The 15,018-nt window shown below is 43.8% G+C and overlaps 1 protein-coding gene across 4 annotated transcripts in view; it reads left to right on the plus strand.

Annotated features, from left to right (window-relative positions):
* LOC123750822 (organic cation transporter protein) overlaps nt 1-15,018 on the plus strand; it is a 233,852-nt gene that overhangs the window by 139,302 nt on the left and 79,532 nt on the right. For all 4 annotated transcript variants that reach the window (XM_069333457.1, XM_069333474.1, XM_069333467.1 and 1 more), the window contains exon 5: nt 14,314-14,417. In XM_069333457.1, the coding sequence (XP_069189558.1) occupies nt 14,314-14,417 (104 nt within the window). The remainder of the gene's footprint in view (nt 1-14,313; nt 14,418-15,018) is intronic.

Consider the following 15,018-nt stretch of genomic DNA (forward strand, 5'->3'; position numbering starts at 1 on the left):
TATTACTTCGTGTTAGGAGGAAAATACCACCCTTCCCCCCCCCCCCCATACGGTTTGGTCTGTCCTTGCATTTGAAAGTTTTTTAAAATAGGATTATGTTTGGGAGTGAGCCAGGATTCGGTTATGAAAGCGAAGTCCGGTTTTGATGAATAAAGGAATTATGTAAGTTCTGTGCGGGAAGTTTTAATGATTTTGGCGTTCCAAGTCATGAATGTTAGGGGAGCTATTTAGGATGTTTGGGTAATGGATGCGTCTGGTTTCCTTGGCGTGCCAATAGTACGTGTTGGATATCTGGATGTGGATGGGGGCTGTGTCGTGGGAGATTGTAGTTTATGTGGTCTGTCAGCCTATGTGCTGGAGCGTTGTGGGGTTTGATCCACCAACTGGTTTTTTTTTTTTTTTTTTTTTTGCCTTTTGGGAGCTTAGTTGCATTGTAGTCAACATGAGGAGTGCTTTTGAGTGGTTCCTAGATATTTAGTGAAGAGTTTTCTATCATCTGTTCCACTGTCCTTTCTATGCTTCCTATGATTTGGTGTGTTTGTGTGTCACTGTAGCCGAGGATGTGGAGCGTGAGGTGTCAGCCCCGGGGATGGGTTGGAATGTGTTATGAGTTTATTGAAGAATCGGTCCTGAGTCTTTTCCATTATATTTTCAATGCCTGCGAGAAGTGTTTGAATGAGGTCTAAATTGAGTTGTGATTTTCCTGGAGGTGTAGTGTTGCCCAGAGGTGTAGTGCTGCCTGGAGGTGTAGTGTTGCCCGGAGGTGTAGTGCTGCCTGGAGGTGTAGTGTTGCCCAGAGGTGTAGTGTTGCCTGGAGGTGTAGTGCTGCCTGGAGGTGTAGTGCTGCCTGGAGGTGTAGTGTTGCCAGGAGGTGTAGTGCTGCCTGGAGGTGTAGTGCTGCCTGGAGGTGTAGTGCTGCCTGGAGGTGTAGTGCTGCCTGGAGGTGTAGTGCTGCCCAGAGGTGCAGTGCTGCCTGGAGGTGTAGTGTTGCCTGGAGGTGTAGTGATGCTCGGAGGTGTAGTGTTGCCCGGATGTGTAGCGCTGCCTGGAGGTTTTGTGTTGCCCAGAGGTGTAGTGCTGCCCGGAGGTGTAGTGCTGCTTGGAGGTTTAGTGTTGCCCGGAGGTGTAGTGCTGCCTGAAGGTGTAGTGTTGCCTGGAGGTGTAGTGTTGCCAAGAGGTGTAGTGCTGCCTGGAGGTGCAGTGCTGCCTGGAGGTGTAGTGTTGCCTGGAGGTGTAGTGCTGCCTGGAGGTGCAGTGCTGCCTGGAGGTGTAGTGTTGCCTGGAGGTGTAGTGCTGCCTGGAGGTGCAGTGCTGCCTGGAGGTTTTGTGTTGCCCAGAGGTGTAGTGCTGCCTGGTGGTGTAGTGTTGCCTGGAGGTGTAGTGCTGCCTGGAGGTGCAGTGCTGCCTGGAGGTTTTGTGTTGCCCGGAGGTGTAGTGCTGCCTGGAGGTGTAGTGTTGCCTGGAGGTGTAGTGTTGCCAAGAGGTGTAGTGCTGCCTGGAGGTGCAGTGCTGCCTGGAGGTGTAGTGTTGCCTGGAGGTGTAGTGCTGCCTGGAGGTTTTGTGTTGCCCGGAGGTGTAGTGCTGCCTGGAGGTGTAGTGCTGCCTGGAGGTGTAGTGTTGCCTGGAGGTGTAGTGCTGCCTGGAGGTGCAGTGCTGCCTGGAGGTGTAGTGCTGCCTGGAGGTGTAGTGTTGCCCGGAGGTGTAGTGATGCTCGGAGGTGTAGTGTTGCCCGGATGTGTAGTGCTGTCAGGAGGTGTAGTGCTGCCCGGAGGTGTAGTGCTACCTGGAGGTTTACTGTGCCCGGAGGTGTAGTGCTGCCTGGAGGTGTAGTGTTGCCTGGAGGTGTAGTGTTGCCCGGAGGTGCAGTGTTGCCCGGAGGTGTAGTGCTGCCTGGAGGTGTCGTGCTGCCTGGAGGTGTAGTGTTGCCTGGAGGTGTAGTGTTGCCTGGAGGTGTAGTGTTGCCTGGAGGTGTAGTGTTGCCCGGAGGTGTAGTGTTGCCCGGAGGTGTAGTGCTGCCTGGAGGTGTAGTGCTGCCTGGAGGTGTAGTGTTGCCCGGAGGTGTAGTGCTGCCTGGAGGTTTAGTGTTGCCCGGAGGTGTAGTGCTGCCTGGAGGTGTAGTGTTGCCTGGAGGTGTAGTGTTGCCTGGAGGTGTAGTGTTGACCAGAGGTGCAGTGCCGCCTGGAGGTGTAGTATTGCCTGGAGGTGTAGTGCTGCCTGGAGGTGTAGTGCTGCCTGGAGGTGTAGTGCTGCCCAGAGGTGTAGTGCTGCCTGGAGGTGTAGTGTTGCCCGGAGGTGTAGTGATGCTCGGAGGTGTAGTGTTGCCCAGAGGTGTAGTGCTGCCCAGAGGTGTAGTGTTGCCCGGAGGTGTAGTGCTGCCTGGAGGTGTAGCGTTGCCTGGAGGTGTAGTGCTGCTTGGAGGTGTAGTGTTGCCTGGAGGTGTAGTGCTGCCTGGAGGTGTAGTGTTGCCCAGAGGTGTAGTGTTGCCTGGAGGTGTAGCGTTGCCTGGAGGTGTAGTGTTGCCCAGAGGTGTAGTGCTGCCTGAAGGTGTAGTGTTGCCCAGAGGTGTAGTGTTGCCTGGAGGTGTAGTGTTGCCTGGAGGTGTAGTGTTGCCCAGAGGTGTAGTGCTGCCTGGAGGTGTAGTGTTGCCTGGAGGTGTAGTGCTGCCTGGAGGTGTAGTGTTGCCTGGAGGTGTAGTGCTGCTTGGAGGTGTAGTGTTGCCTGGAGGTGTAGTGCTGCCTGGAGGTGTAGTGTTGCCCAGAGGTGTAGTGTTGCCTGGAGGTGTAGTGTTGCCCAGAGGTGTAGTGTTGCCTGGAGGTGTAGTGCTGCTTGGAGGTGTAGTGTTGCCTGGAGGTGTAGTGCTGCCTGGAGGTGTAGTGTTGCCTGGAGGTGTAGTGTTGCCTGGAGGTGTAGTGTTGCCCAGAGGTGTAGTGCTGCCTGGAGGTGGTGGATAGGTAGTGACGGGGATATTTGGAACATGTGAAAATTGTTGAGTGGTGTGTGATGGTTGTTGGTTATGGACGGTGTTATGTTGTTTGAGTACGATACTGTATTGCATGTTTGTTCTGGATAAAGTCTTGGCAGCTATGTATGAAGGGCATTGTTTTGATCTAATGTCATGGGCTTCACCACATTTTGAGCTTTTAAGTATTTCTGATTCACATGATTTCTTGGGATGGGCGCCAGAGCAGATTCCACATCTTATATTCCTAGTGCATCCTTGCGAAGTATGATTGAATTCTTTACATTTAAAGCATTGAGTTGGTCGTGGAATTTATGCCTCTAGTTTGTGGTAATAGCCATTTATCCAGACCCGAGAAGGTGGATGGTTGTCTTGAAACGTAAGCAATGCTTTGCCAGTATCACACAACTCTCCGTCAATTTTACGCATGAACTTTTTGACTCCATAGACTTGAATTTCATCTGCCAGTAGTTGCTCTTTGATGTCTTCCTCGCTAATGTCGAAGACAAGTTTGACGATATATTTATTTAGTCTATCATCTGAAGGTTCATAGCAATGTACTTTATATCACATGATCTCTCAGGGACACTAAAGCCCCGAAATCATCTCAAGATAACCTCAAGATAACCATCTCAGTAATGGTAGAGCTCTAGTTCCTTTTTGGGATTTTAATCCACAGCGATTAAGTTCTTTTACTTGTTTGGCCTGATATCGTTCGCCTTAATCTTGAAAATTTTAGGGATATCATGGAAAATTATACGCTGTGTTCTGGCGTTGTCGAAAACACTAATTTTCATAGTAGCGGGGTCAGCAAATGAAATTATAAATGTTTTCAAGCCAGAAGAATTTAGCCTACATTGGTTTAGTGGATCTCTGTCATCAGACCACGTGGGGCCGGGTTGACCATTATTTACCTCGTGGTAGTGGCGGCGATCCGCTTCTCGTTTGTTCGCCTTACTCTGATGTCTGCTGTCCAGGAAGGGGCCTTCTTGATCCTCCTCAACGCGCGGGGACCCATCTTTATCCCAGTGTGTCCCTGGTGCCGGAAAGTCTCTAAGTTCCTCAACGTTGTCAAAGTTTCCAGGTCATGGCACGCTAGGCGTCTGCCCACCCGTCGCCATGTTGGGAGTAGCTCAGCCGATTCAACACGACAGCGTCTGTGTAGAGTAGAGGCAGGAAAGATTATTGCAGAGGAAAACCAATCAATAAGATGATAAGAATCTCTAACATGACAGAAGAGCATTGTTTGTGTTTGCAGTCTTAACACTTCTTTTGTGTTCCTTAAGTCTGTCATTTAGTGTTCGGCCAGTTTCCCCAAAGTATTGGAGAGGACAAGACGACCAGGAAATAGAGTAGATAACAACAGCTATATATCGTAGGATATAATTATAATGAGCAGGCTGCTACTATTAAGTTTTCATTGTATGAATGTATAATGTAACTAAAACTTTAATTATATAGAACACGAATTTTTGATAAAGTTTTTGAATTTGTATTAAAAGAATCTGTGGATTTAGGTTAGTCTGCCAGAAAGCATAATAATGTTGCAGATAATTTAGGTTTTCTGCATTATTAAAGCAAACACAGAAAACGAGTCAAATATATATCACTAGCTATTCTAATTTTCTTTATTATAACAAATATTTTATTATATTCAAGATGTCTTACATTCTTGTAAAGCCACTAGCACACATAGCGTTTCGCCAGGTCCTTAATCCTAATTTCCTCCTCTGGAAATACGACCCGCCAAATCGTTTAACAACCAAGTACCCATTCACTACTGGGGGAACAAAGACTACAGTTCAGGATTGGCGCCCAGTCAATCTTCATCGGCCAGGATACGAACCCAGGCCAAAGTGCTCGCGAAGCACCGGGCGAGTGTTTTATCACTGCACCAAGGGCAGCCCGTCCTCCAAACAAAGATCCAAAAGTGATTCCATGTACCCGCCAAACCCCCTGTTTATGAATGAAAAGCGGTTTACACACGACTCACAACTGCTGACGTTCGAACACTTCCGGAACAAGTGCTTCACTGACGAATTTTGTTCGAACCACAACGCTGTAAATGCTTCACCCACGTACTACAAATACAAATAATCGCCAACAGAACCTAAACACCTAACCTAACCTAACCTATGCCTATTTATATACAATATGCTAATATATTATAATATTAATCTATACTTGAGAAAATTCCCGTTTTGAATGAACAGCATGTTAAAATTTATGAGTGCGTCTGTGGGGTTGACCGCTGGATGTAATCGACTTGAGTCGAGGATGGGTTGCCAAAGGGTCTGTATTATAATAATAATAATAATAATAATAATAATAATAATAATAATAATAATAATAATAATAATAATAATAATTTATTCACAAGAAGGTACAATGGGTTGGTGAGATTGAGATTACATAAGATTAGTATTTGTACATTCTTGCAAAGCCATTAACACGCATAACATTTCGGGCAGGTCCATAAACTAACATATCAGGTAAGGTGAAAAGGTACATTGTAGCAAGGTTATATATCAACAAATAACTACAATATAAATTGAGAGAGGTGATTACACTAGTATAGATATATGTCTTAAGTACTAATATTGGGGAAGTGGGTAGTACAAGATACAGTGTGAGTTTGAGGCACGAGGTAGGAAACTATGAGGATGAAATTAGGTACTTTTAGGGTTTACTTTTGAATAAGGCATGAGCTGGACAATCTGTTAATTCGTCAGGGAGTGAGTGCCAAAGACTGGATATTTTTATTTGCATGGAGTGTTTGTGCAGATTTAGTTTGACTCAGGGGATATCAAAGATATATTTATTATGGTGTGGTGCTCATGGGTTCTATTACACTTATCAAGGAAATAGTTTCAGATCAAGATTAGCATTTAGGAGCAAGGCTTTGCACGTGTAAATAGCACATGAGAATGTGCGGCGTGAGTGTATGTTTAGCATGCAGGCGATGAGTCACAATAACGTGGCTGAAGTAGTTTGACCAGACCACACACTAGAAGGTGAAGGGACGACGACGTTACGGTCCGTCCTGGACCATTCTCAAGTCAATTGTGTCAATCGACTTGGGACAATCGACTTGAGATTGGTCCAGGGCGGACCGAAGCGTCGTCGTCCCTTCACCTTCTAGTGTGTGGTCTGGTCAACATATGTTTAACATTTTAAGGGACTTAAGCAGAGGGGCTGTGTGTTGTCTGAAGACAGAGTTCGTTATAGTTCTGATAGTGAATATTTGCTGAGTGATGATGAGGCTTGAGATGGTTAAACCCCCATGCAGAGATACCATATGTAAGATAGGGATAGACTGACACGTAGCATAATGAGAGGAGAGCAGACTGAGGAACGTAATATCTGATTTTATAAAGTATACCGACCGTGATTGAGACAGCTATGTGTTGTTTGTGGGCGCTGAAGTTTAGTCTCTGTCCATACATAGGCCAAGGAACTTTTCCCTCATTTCTATTGCTAATGTTAACATTGTCTATCTGAAGTTGAATTTCATTTGATGATTTACTACCAAATAAAATATAGTAGGTTTTTTTTTTTAAATTTAGTGTGAGTTTGTTGGTTAACATCCATGAGTAGTACACTTTTGTAATTCACTATTTACAATATTATTTAGTGTGAGGGGGGTTGGGGTCAGAATAGTTGAGGGTAGTATCGTCAGCAACTAGTATAGGTTTAAGAATGTTAGAAACATTTGGCAAATCATTGATGTATACAAGAAATAGGAGAGGTCCTAAGATGTATTATTTGACTTATTTGCATGGTATTTATGTTGTTGTTGAGCAGGACTCCTGTCAACAACTAAAAATTATTTGTTTCTAGGAGTGCGTCTGTGGGCTCTATTGCAGCTCTCCTGTAAGTTAAGGTAAGGACTGGTATTAAATCTCAGAGTTTTGAAGATACAGAGCACATTTAAGATTAAATGTAGTGTTTTAATATTTGGCTTGTTCATAGATCTCAGTGTTGCATGCTATCTAAGGCATATAAAGGCATAAACGACATTCGTCTATTTCAAGACATTTCGTTGGTGTCAGGAGAGTTCTTCATGAGCAAGTTGGCTGGCTCTCTGCTCTTGTAGTTGACTCTTAACTCTGTCTTCTGCTTAGTGTCAGCAAGGGTGTCGCCTCTCAATGACGTCGTCAAGGATTATTTCCTCCCTTTTGTGAGCAGTGGAAAAAATCCTGTTAAACAGTTTTATAGGGAACACAGTCTCTATAGTGTTAGCTGCTAATTAGAGGTAAAATGGGTGTTTATCTTTCTTTTACTGCTATCTTAGACATATCGTCTGACCACTGATTTTCAAATTTAGTTGTACTTCCATCCCCAACTGGTTCTATAAAGTCATCTCCATTGCCCTCTGCTCCGTTTTACTTGAGTTTACCTTAGAGCTACTAATTATACTGGCCTCGATAAGGACAGGAAGCTGGCGGCTTGTTGAAGCTCCCCCCATTTGCCTTGATGATCTTTTCCAGGTAGGAAGATCTTTCCAGGTAGATTTGAAAACTTAACAGAGTCTTGGCATTTACGACTTCGGCGGGTAGGCGGTTCCATTGGTTAATAACCCTGTGGGTGAAAAAGCATCTTCTGTTCTCAGTCCTTCATTGTGGCTTTTTGAGCTTGAAACCGTTGCTCCTTGTTTGTGTTACATCTGACCTTATGAAGAAATTTTTCGGATCAGTATTTTAAAAGTTTCAATGAAATCCGCCCTGTCATGTCTGGTTTTCAATGTTGTTAGCCCTGTGACCCTCAAAGGTTCCTGGTACGTGAGTTGACTTAGCTCTGGAATGATTTTTGTTGTCCGGTGTTGCACTTTCTCCAGAGTAGCTATATCCTTCTGAAGATGAGATCTTCATTCTTGGTTACAGTAATCCAATTAGGGACGCTCCAGAGATATATACAATTGAATCACTACCGTCTTTTCCTTAAAGTCAAAGGTACGCTTGATTATTGCAAGGGTTTGGTTAGTTTTTTTTTTACTGCTGCTCCTACCTGTTGTCCAACTTTCATTGAGTGGTGAATTTTGACTCCAATTAAGGTCATTTTCTTCATCAATCTGCTGTAATGTAATGCCATTAATTTGGTAGTTGTGGCGTGGATTGTTATGCCCCACATGCAGCGTCTTGCATGTGTCGATATGAACAAGCTTTTGCCAACCATCTGACCAGTTGTGGAGTTCCTGTAGATCTCTTTGTAAGGCTTCAACATCATTATCATTTCCCACTTTACCATAATTCTTTTGTGACTCTGCAAATTTGATGATGTGGTTTGTAACATTATCATCGATGTCATTGATGTATATGACAAAAAATGATGGCCCCAAGATGGATACCTGTGGTATCCCACTTAACACAGTTCCACGTTTTTATCACATTTTGTTCCCTCGACGGCGTTATTATGATCTATTTTCACACCAGAAGGTAGAGTGATAAATTCTTGTACTTACGAGAATCAGTTCAGTCATATAAAATCTGACTACTGGGAATCGAACTCGGAACCTCATGCTTAACAGCATTATTTTTTTAATTTTGCCCCTAGTGGCGAGTTTATTGGGCAGCGCCGCTCATCCTGTGCGTGGACATACCGCCATAGCAGCATGTACAACACTCCCCAACAGGAAAAAAACCCAGCTGGGTTGTTCATCCTGTCACTTGTACCCAGACACAGCTGGGACTTGCTTAACTGTCTCAAGTGAACAGCTTCTCAAACAAGAAGATTAACAGTTGTCAGCCCTTAAAATCTTACGTTATCTTGCAGGTGCAAAATTGGGGAATTTTTTAAGAACAGTATCAATATATGGCAAATAGTGTTTTCCTAACTCAAATAATGTGGGGTTTATTATTCAACACATATTTCTAATGCCTCTGAGATATTCACATTCTCCCCCATCGTCCCGTCCCAAAAATCCTTATCCTGGTCTCTTCCCAGTGCTATATAAGTGTAATGTCTTGGCACTTTCTCCTGATAACTCCCTCCCTCTGGCCTGCAGGTAATGGTGTTCCCACACGTATGCCCCATTGTCAGATCACAAAGATATCACAACGGCTTGATATATCAATGAGAAAAAAAGCCACCATTCCTATCCGTCACTGTTACATATAAGAAGGGCAGCTTACCCTCGCTCTCCATCTCTTAAGTGTCAAGGCGGTGTCCATCACTCTCATCACAGATTCTGCAACTCCTCTGCTCAACTGTTGTTTCCATTCTGAATCTCCATGGATATTTGTATCCAAGACGGATTCTTGCTATTACTGATTCTCTCCCGCAGCTACCTCCTCTTCGGCCATAATGATTGGGATTGCCAGCTGCAACCATGTTGTACCATCGTACAGATTCACTGATTTGTGCTTCTATCCTTCTTTCCTCAGTTACCTTGTCACGGTGATGTTGCCTGACAATACCTCTAATTTGTAGAAGAGTCTTGGGTATGAAGTATTCAATATGGTCTCCTTTAGCGCCTTCAGCAGCCAGCACATTTGCTTGTTCATTTCCCCATAATCCAACATGGGAGGGGATCCACAGAAACTTGACGACTCTTCCCTAATTGATTAGTACCCTCACAGCTCTCTTGATTTCAGCGACTATCGCAAGATTTTCTGCCCGATTTTTACTTAGGCTTTGTAGTGCCGCATTTGAATCAGTGCATATAACTGCGCCATTAGTGTTTCGTTCAAGGAATCTTAACACCATAACAATGGCAGTTAGCTCTGCTTACGTTGAATAGGCATAGTTCTTAATACGTGCTTTTTCTTCATTTCTGCGTAGAAAGTCGTTATTTCTAATTACAGTACATGCTGCACCAGCCCTGCCATTGACAGGATTAGATGACCCATCAGTGTAGATTTGATCTAGTTCATCTCCGGCTTCTTCATAAATTTCCTAGAGATATTTGTGCCTCATTTCTTGTGGTATCATGTTGGACTTTTAGTAGCATTATTATAATAGCACGCTTATGTAAAATCAGATTCACAAGGTCAGTAAATCGTTTAGACAGTACAAATAAATGTACTAATCTGGAGTAATGTAGACTTAAATCCTATTATCTTCAGTCTTGATAATATGATGAAGGAGCCGCCTACCCTCCGAAGTCGTAAACGCCAAAACATTGTTGAATTTTAGAATCCAGCTTGAAAAAATCATTGGGACAAACAGGGAAACCTTTGACAAGCCACCGGCTTCCTGTCCTCGTCCAAGCCACCAGAGTGTTAGTGACCCCTCAGGTAAATTCAGGTAAGTTTGATATCAGATTAACCGTGTCACACGTGTAGCAGTCTTCCTGGCTTGTCACCTGCTTTTGATAATTACTTATTGGCCAATGTTAGTTTTTGTGTTAATAAGCCGTCATTTTAAAGAAAAACGCTCACAAAGCAGAAGTCGGGTTCGTTGCCTTATGAGTTGAACCTAAAGATTCCTTTAGGATCAGATCCTAAAAATTCCTTTAGGATCTGAAAATACATATATGTCCTAATATGGAGTATCGAACAAAATAAGAGTCTAAAATCTGTCAGACATGAGAAAGTCATTTTGAGGCAATGGAGTGACTGGAACCGGCGTTCTGGTGATTCCCAGACACCTGCCTTAACCGGCTCGTCCTCGATGGAACAAAACCCAACTGGACACGATGCAGTGCCCGTGGCGAAGTGGTAAGACACTCGCCTGGCGTTTCCCGAGCTCTTTGGCCCAAGTTCGTATCCTGGCCGGGGAAGATTTAATGGGCGCTTATCCTTAACTGTTGCGTCTGTTTACCCATCAGTAAAATGGGTACCTGGTTGTTAAACGATTTGGCGGGTCGTATTCCGGGGGACATTAGGATTAAGGACCAGCCCGAAACTCTCTGCGTGCTAGTGGCTCTACAAGAATGTAACAACTCCTGTATATATAAATAAAAAAAACGACAACTCGGAACTCTAATGAATTCACTAGGAGGTTCTGGAGGCCTCGAACTGGAACCTAACCAAGATTTTGCAGTCGACCCGCCCACACTCTGGCTTGCAGATCCAACCACTTAGGCTGGACGATAGAGCGACGGTCTCGCTTCATGCAAGTCGGCGTTCAATCCCCGACCGTCCAAGTGATTGGAGACAATTCCTTCTCCCCCCCCCATCGTCCCGTCCCAAAAATCCTTATCCTGGTCTCTTCCCAGTGCTATATAAGTGTAATGTCTTTGCACTTTCTCCTGATAACTCCGTCCCTCTGGCCTGCAGGTAATGGTGTTCCCACACGTATGCCCCATTGTCAGATCACAAAGATATCACAACGGCTTGATATATCAATGAGAAAAAAAGCCACCATTCCTATCCGTCACTGTTACATATAAGAAGGGCAGCTTACCCTCGCTCTCCATCTCGTAAGTGATACTTAACACGGAACTTCGCTCTAAGACTGCCTTAAATAGCATCAAGAGCTCAGTGTCAGTTACCGGTAAGAATATGCCATCAGTCGAAGGTGAAGGGACGACGACGTTTCGGTCCGTCCTGGACCATTCTCAAGTCGATTGTGGTCTGGTTAACATACTTCAGCCCCGTTACCGTGACTCATCGTCTGCATTATTCCTACTGTAAACGTCTGGTGTAAGGTCTATGTCATTAAAGACCTTCTGCTCAATATTTCTCACGTAAAAGTTCGCAAATGAGACACCGTACTTCCTTAGTACTTGCTTGGAGCAGTAACAGCCTCAAAATGGTGTCTTTCCCACACTAGTCTATACTAAGTGAACTAAAAAAAAAAATTTGGAGGACCTAGCTATAAAGTGACCGGAGTCCCCAACATGACAAACATTGTTTGTGTTAGCAATCTTAACACGTCTTTTGTACTCTCTACGTCTGTCCTTAAGAGTACGGCCAGTTTCACCAAAGTACTGAAGAGGACAATTAAGTAAAGTATGAAGTGTGATAAACGCCTTCTGCATTGGAAGCAAGAGGAGGAGAATCAACCGGATTTCTAGGAACTGTTTTGTTTGTCAAGGTCATGTGTTATTCCAGACAGATGAAGTGATATTTTCAAGTTCCTATATGAAGGGAAGGCACAGCGTCTGGAAGCCAGTTCAGGATGAAAGAAAATTACTTTAGCTTGAGAGTTGTCACAGTTGAGAAAATAAAACTTAAGAATCAAGAAACTGAGGGTAAAAGATGCTCTGAGACAAGAGAAAGAGGGAGACGAAAGGACTTTTCTTAACAGAAGGAGAATGGTAGGAAGAGACAGAAATATACATATCACTATGTACAGTCTAGCTATAGATAAAAGGAGAAGCTATACGTAGAGCTGTGATCATGAGATCTAGGAAGGAAGGGAAGAAAAGAACTAGCTTACCATTCATCTTTGAAGTTTATTGGTCATGACACCAAAGAGCAAAAAATATCAACATAGCGAAGCCAGAGAGAGGGACGAATACCAGTAGTGAAAAGAAGAAGAGTTCTAAAGTAATTCCTATAGGGATTGGCAAGCACATGAGAGAGGAGATTTCACAATGACATCCAAAGGTTGAGACAAATATATACTATTGAAAGAGGAGAAGTTGGAGTCAACACGGCCACTGATGAGATCGTGTAAGACGCCACTGGGAAACAAGAGATGAAAAAGACTCTCGAATGACATTTGACTAAGGAAAGACTAAGCATAACCGAGGAGAACATGAATAAATAGAGAACCAACATCAAGACTAAGCGCCTTACAAGAAGTCTTTGTAACGAGAACGTCGAACAAGAGCTTCGATAAATGAAGATTTTGATAAAAACTTTGAACAAGATTTTTGACCAAGGAAGCTTTCAACAAGAGCTTAGATCAGGCGTGTATCTTGCCCCGTCGACAGTTTCGTGGTGGTTCCACAAACAACATATTAGGAATATTCGATGATATGTCCAGCTTAGAGCGAGCAGATTATAATTAATATAAGTTGTGCATTACACACCCGGGCCACCTATGTTGGGCGGGTGTCTATTTGCGTGAACTCTGTCTTTACGTAGAGCCACGTAGAGAGAGTGTCCAGTGTGGGAAGTGACTAGAGTGTGGTGTGAGATGTGGAGTGTGTAGATACATGAGAGTTTGGACGTAGGAATGTGAGCTTGTTATTGAGCAAGTGGATATATTGAGAACCTGGAAATTCCTATATAAGTGTGCTTTCTCTTATTCCTGTAACATATTATCTAAATTGTATGAGTGTTAGGAATATTAGTTAGGAGGAGTATGCCGTTATTATATATATTACGACAGTATTTAAGAACTGCGCCGCATTATTTAATTAACCAGTGATTACCTTCTCCTCCCTTTGCTGCAAATTCATTCCAAGGAATGTATACAAGTCACCGAAAAAGCTGAGTGTCTAGCGGAGTGCAAGCATGTTCACCACGACAGAGTAAGCTCTACTAATGGAGTAACTTAGAACTATTCGGAGGCATAAAGCTATGCAGATGCCCGGTATAATATCTTGAGGGTAAGGAAGGCGAGCAGGACAAAGTTCCAAGATGGGTAGTGAGTTATGGCAGGCTGGCGGACACCAGGGTCCCTCCTCCACACTCTGGGACCCGGTACTAACACTACCATCCTCCACTCTGAGACCCGGTACTAACACTACCATCCTCCACTCTGGGACCCGGTACTAACACTACCATCCTCCACTCTGGGACCCGGTACTAACACTACCATCCTCCACTCTGGGACCCGGTACTAACACTACCATCCTCCACTCTGGGACCCGGTACTAACACCTACCTTGCCCACAGTGGAACCTGGTATTAACACTTGCCTTCCTCACAGTGGAACCTGGAATTAACACTTATCTTTCCCATAGTAGTGGCTGTATTAACAGGTACCTTTACCACAGTAGGACCTTGTATTAGCTCCTACCTTCCTCCATAGTGGGATCTAGTATTAACACCTTCCATCCTCTACAATGGGACCTGGTTTTAACATCTACCTTCCTTCACAGAATTAAGCATTACGTCTCTGGAAGATAGAAGAGTTAGCTAGGGAAGTATTAACACCTACAAAATTCTCAGGTGAATTGATAAGGTGGACAAAAAATAACTATTTAGCACGAGCGGAACACAAACAAGGGGACACAGGTGGAAACGTAGTACCCAAATGAGCCACTGAGGCATTAAACAAAAATTTTTCTGAGAAAGGGTAGTTAATAAATGCATGCAATAAGCAGTGATGTGGTGGAGGAAGACTCCATACACAGATTCAATTGTAGATATGATAGAGCCCAATAGGTTCAGAAGCCTATACAACCGGTTGACTGACAGTTGACGGCCAGGCCCAAAAGGCCGAAGCTCAACCCCCGCAAGCACACCTAGGTGAGTACAGTGAGACCTGGTACTAACACCTTCCTTCCTCCACAGTGGGACCTGGTATGCGACAGAAGGTACCTGGCGTCCATGGTACAATCGACCTACATGGGCGGAGTGCTCGCTGGAGCTATCATTCTCAGTGAGCTCTCAGACAAGTAGGTGTTCACCTTTCGTTAAGCAAATCATCCATTTTCCCAATATCTTTATCATAATACAGGGTGTTTCAACATTGCTTATGTTATTTAGGATGTTAATATCTGAGTAACCACATAGTCTAGGTCAGTGGTCTTCAACCTTTTCAAATGTTGTCCACCCCTAGTCGTGAAGCTGTCCACCCCCACCCCGAAAAAGTATCATTAAAAATCTCACGTTTTTAATATTTAAGATCTATGTTTCATATCTCATTTCTATGACTATGTAAACAGAAAAAAGTTTCTCTTATTTTTTATTTAACCTTTACATATTCATCCATATATTTACACACCTCATCTCAAACTAAGAGGCTCAAAATACACAAGATAACATTAAGTATGCCACTTAGACGCATTTTCCTTCTCTAAAGTAAAATTGCAGACAATGTTGCTATATTTGGTACGGTATCAATAAATAAAACAAATAGTTATCTTTTAAACTAAAATCAGTGGCTTGGCTGCTGTTGCACTTTGTCTGCTATTAGGTTGAATCTTAGTGTCAGACGATTTTCAAGTGCAACTCGCATGAGAGGATCCAAGTTCAGGATTGCATTCCTATTCTTTG

This window comes from Procambarus clarkii, chromosome 4, assembly GCF_040958095.1.
Source record: "Procambarus clarkii isolate CNS0578487 chromosome 4, FALCON_Pclarkii_2.0, whole genome shotgun sequence".
Lineage (NCBI taxonomy): Eukaryota > Metazoa > Arthropoda > Malacostraca > Decapoda > Cambaridae > Procambarus > Procambarus clarkii.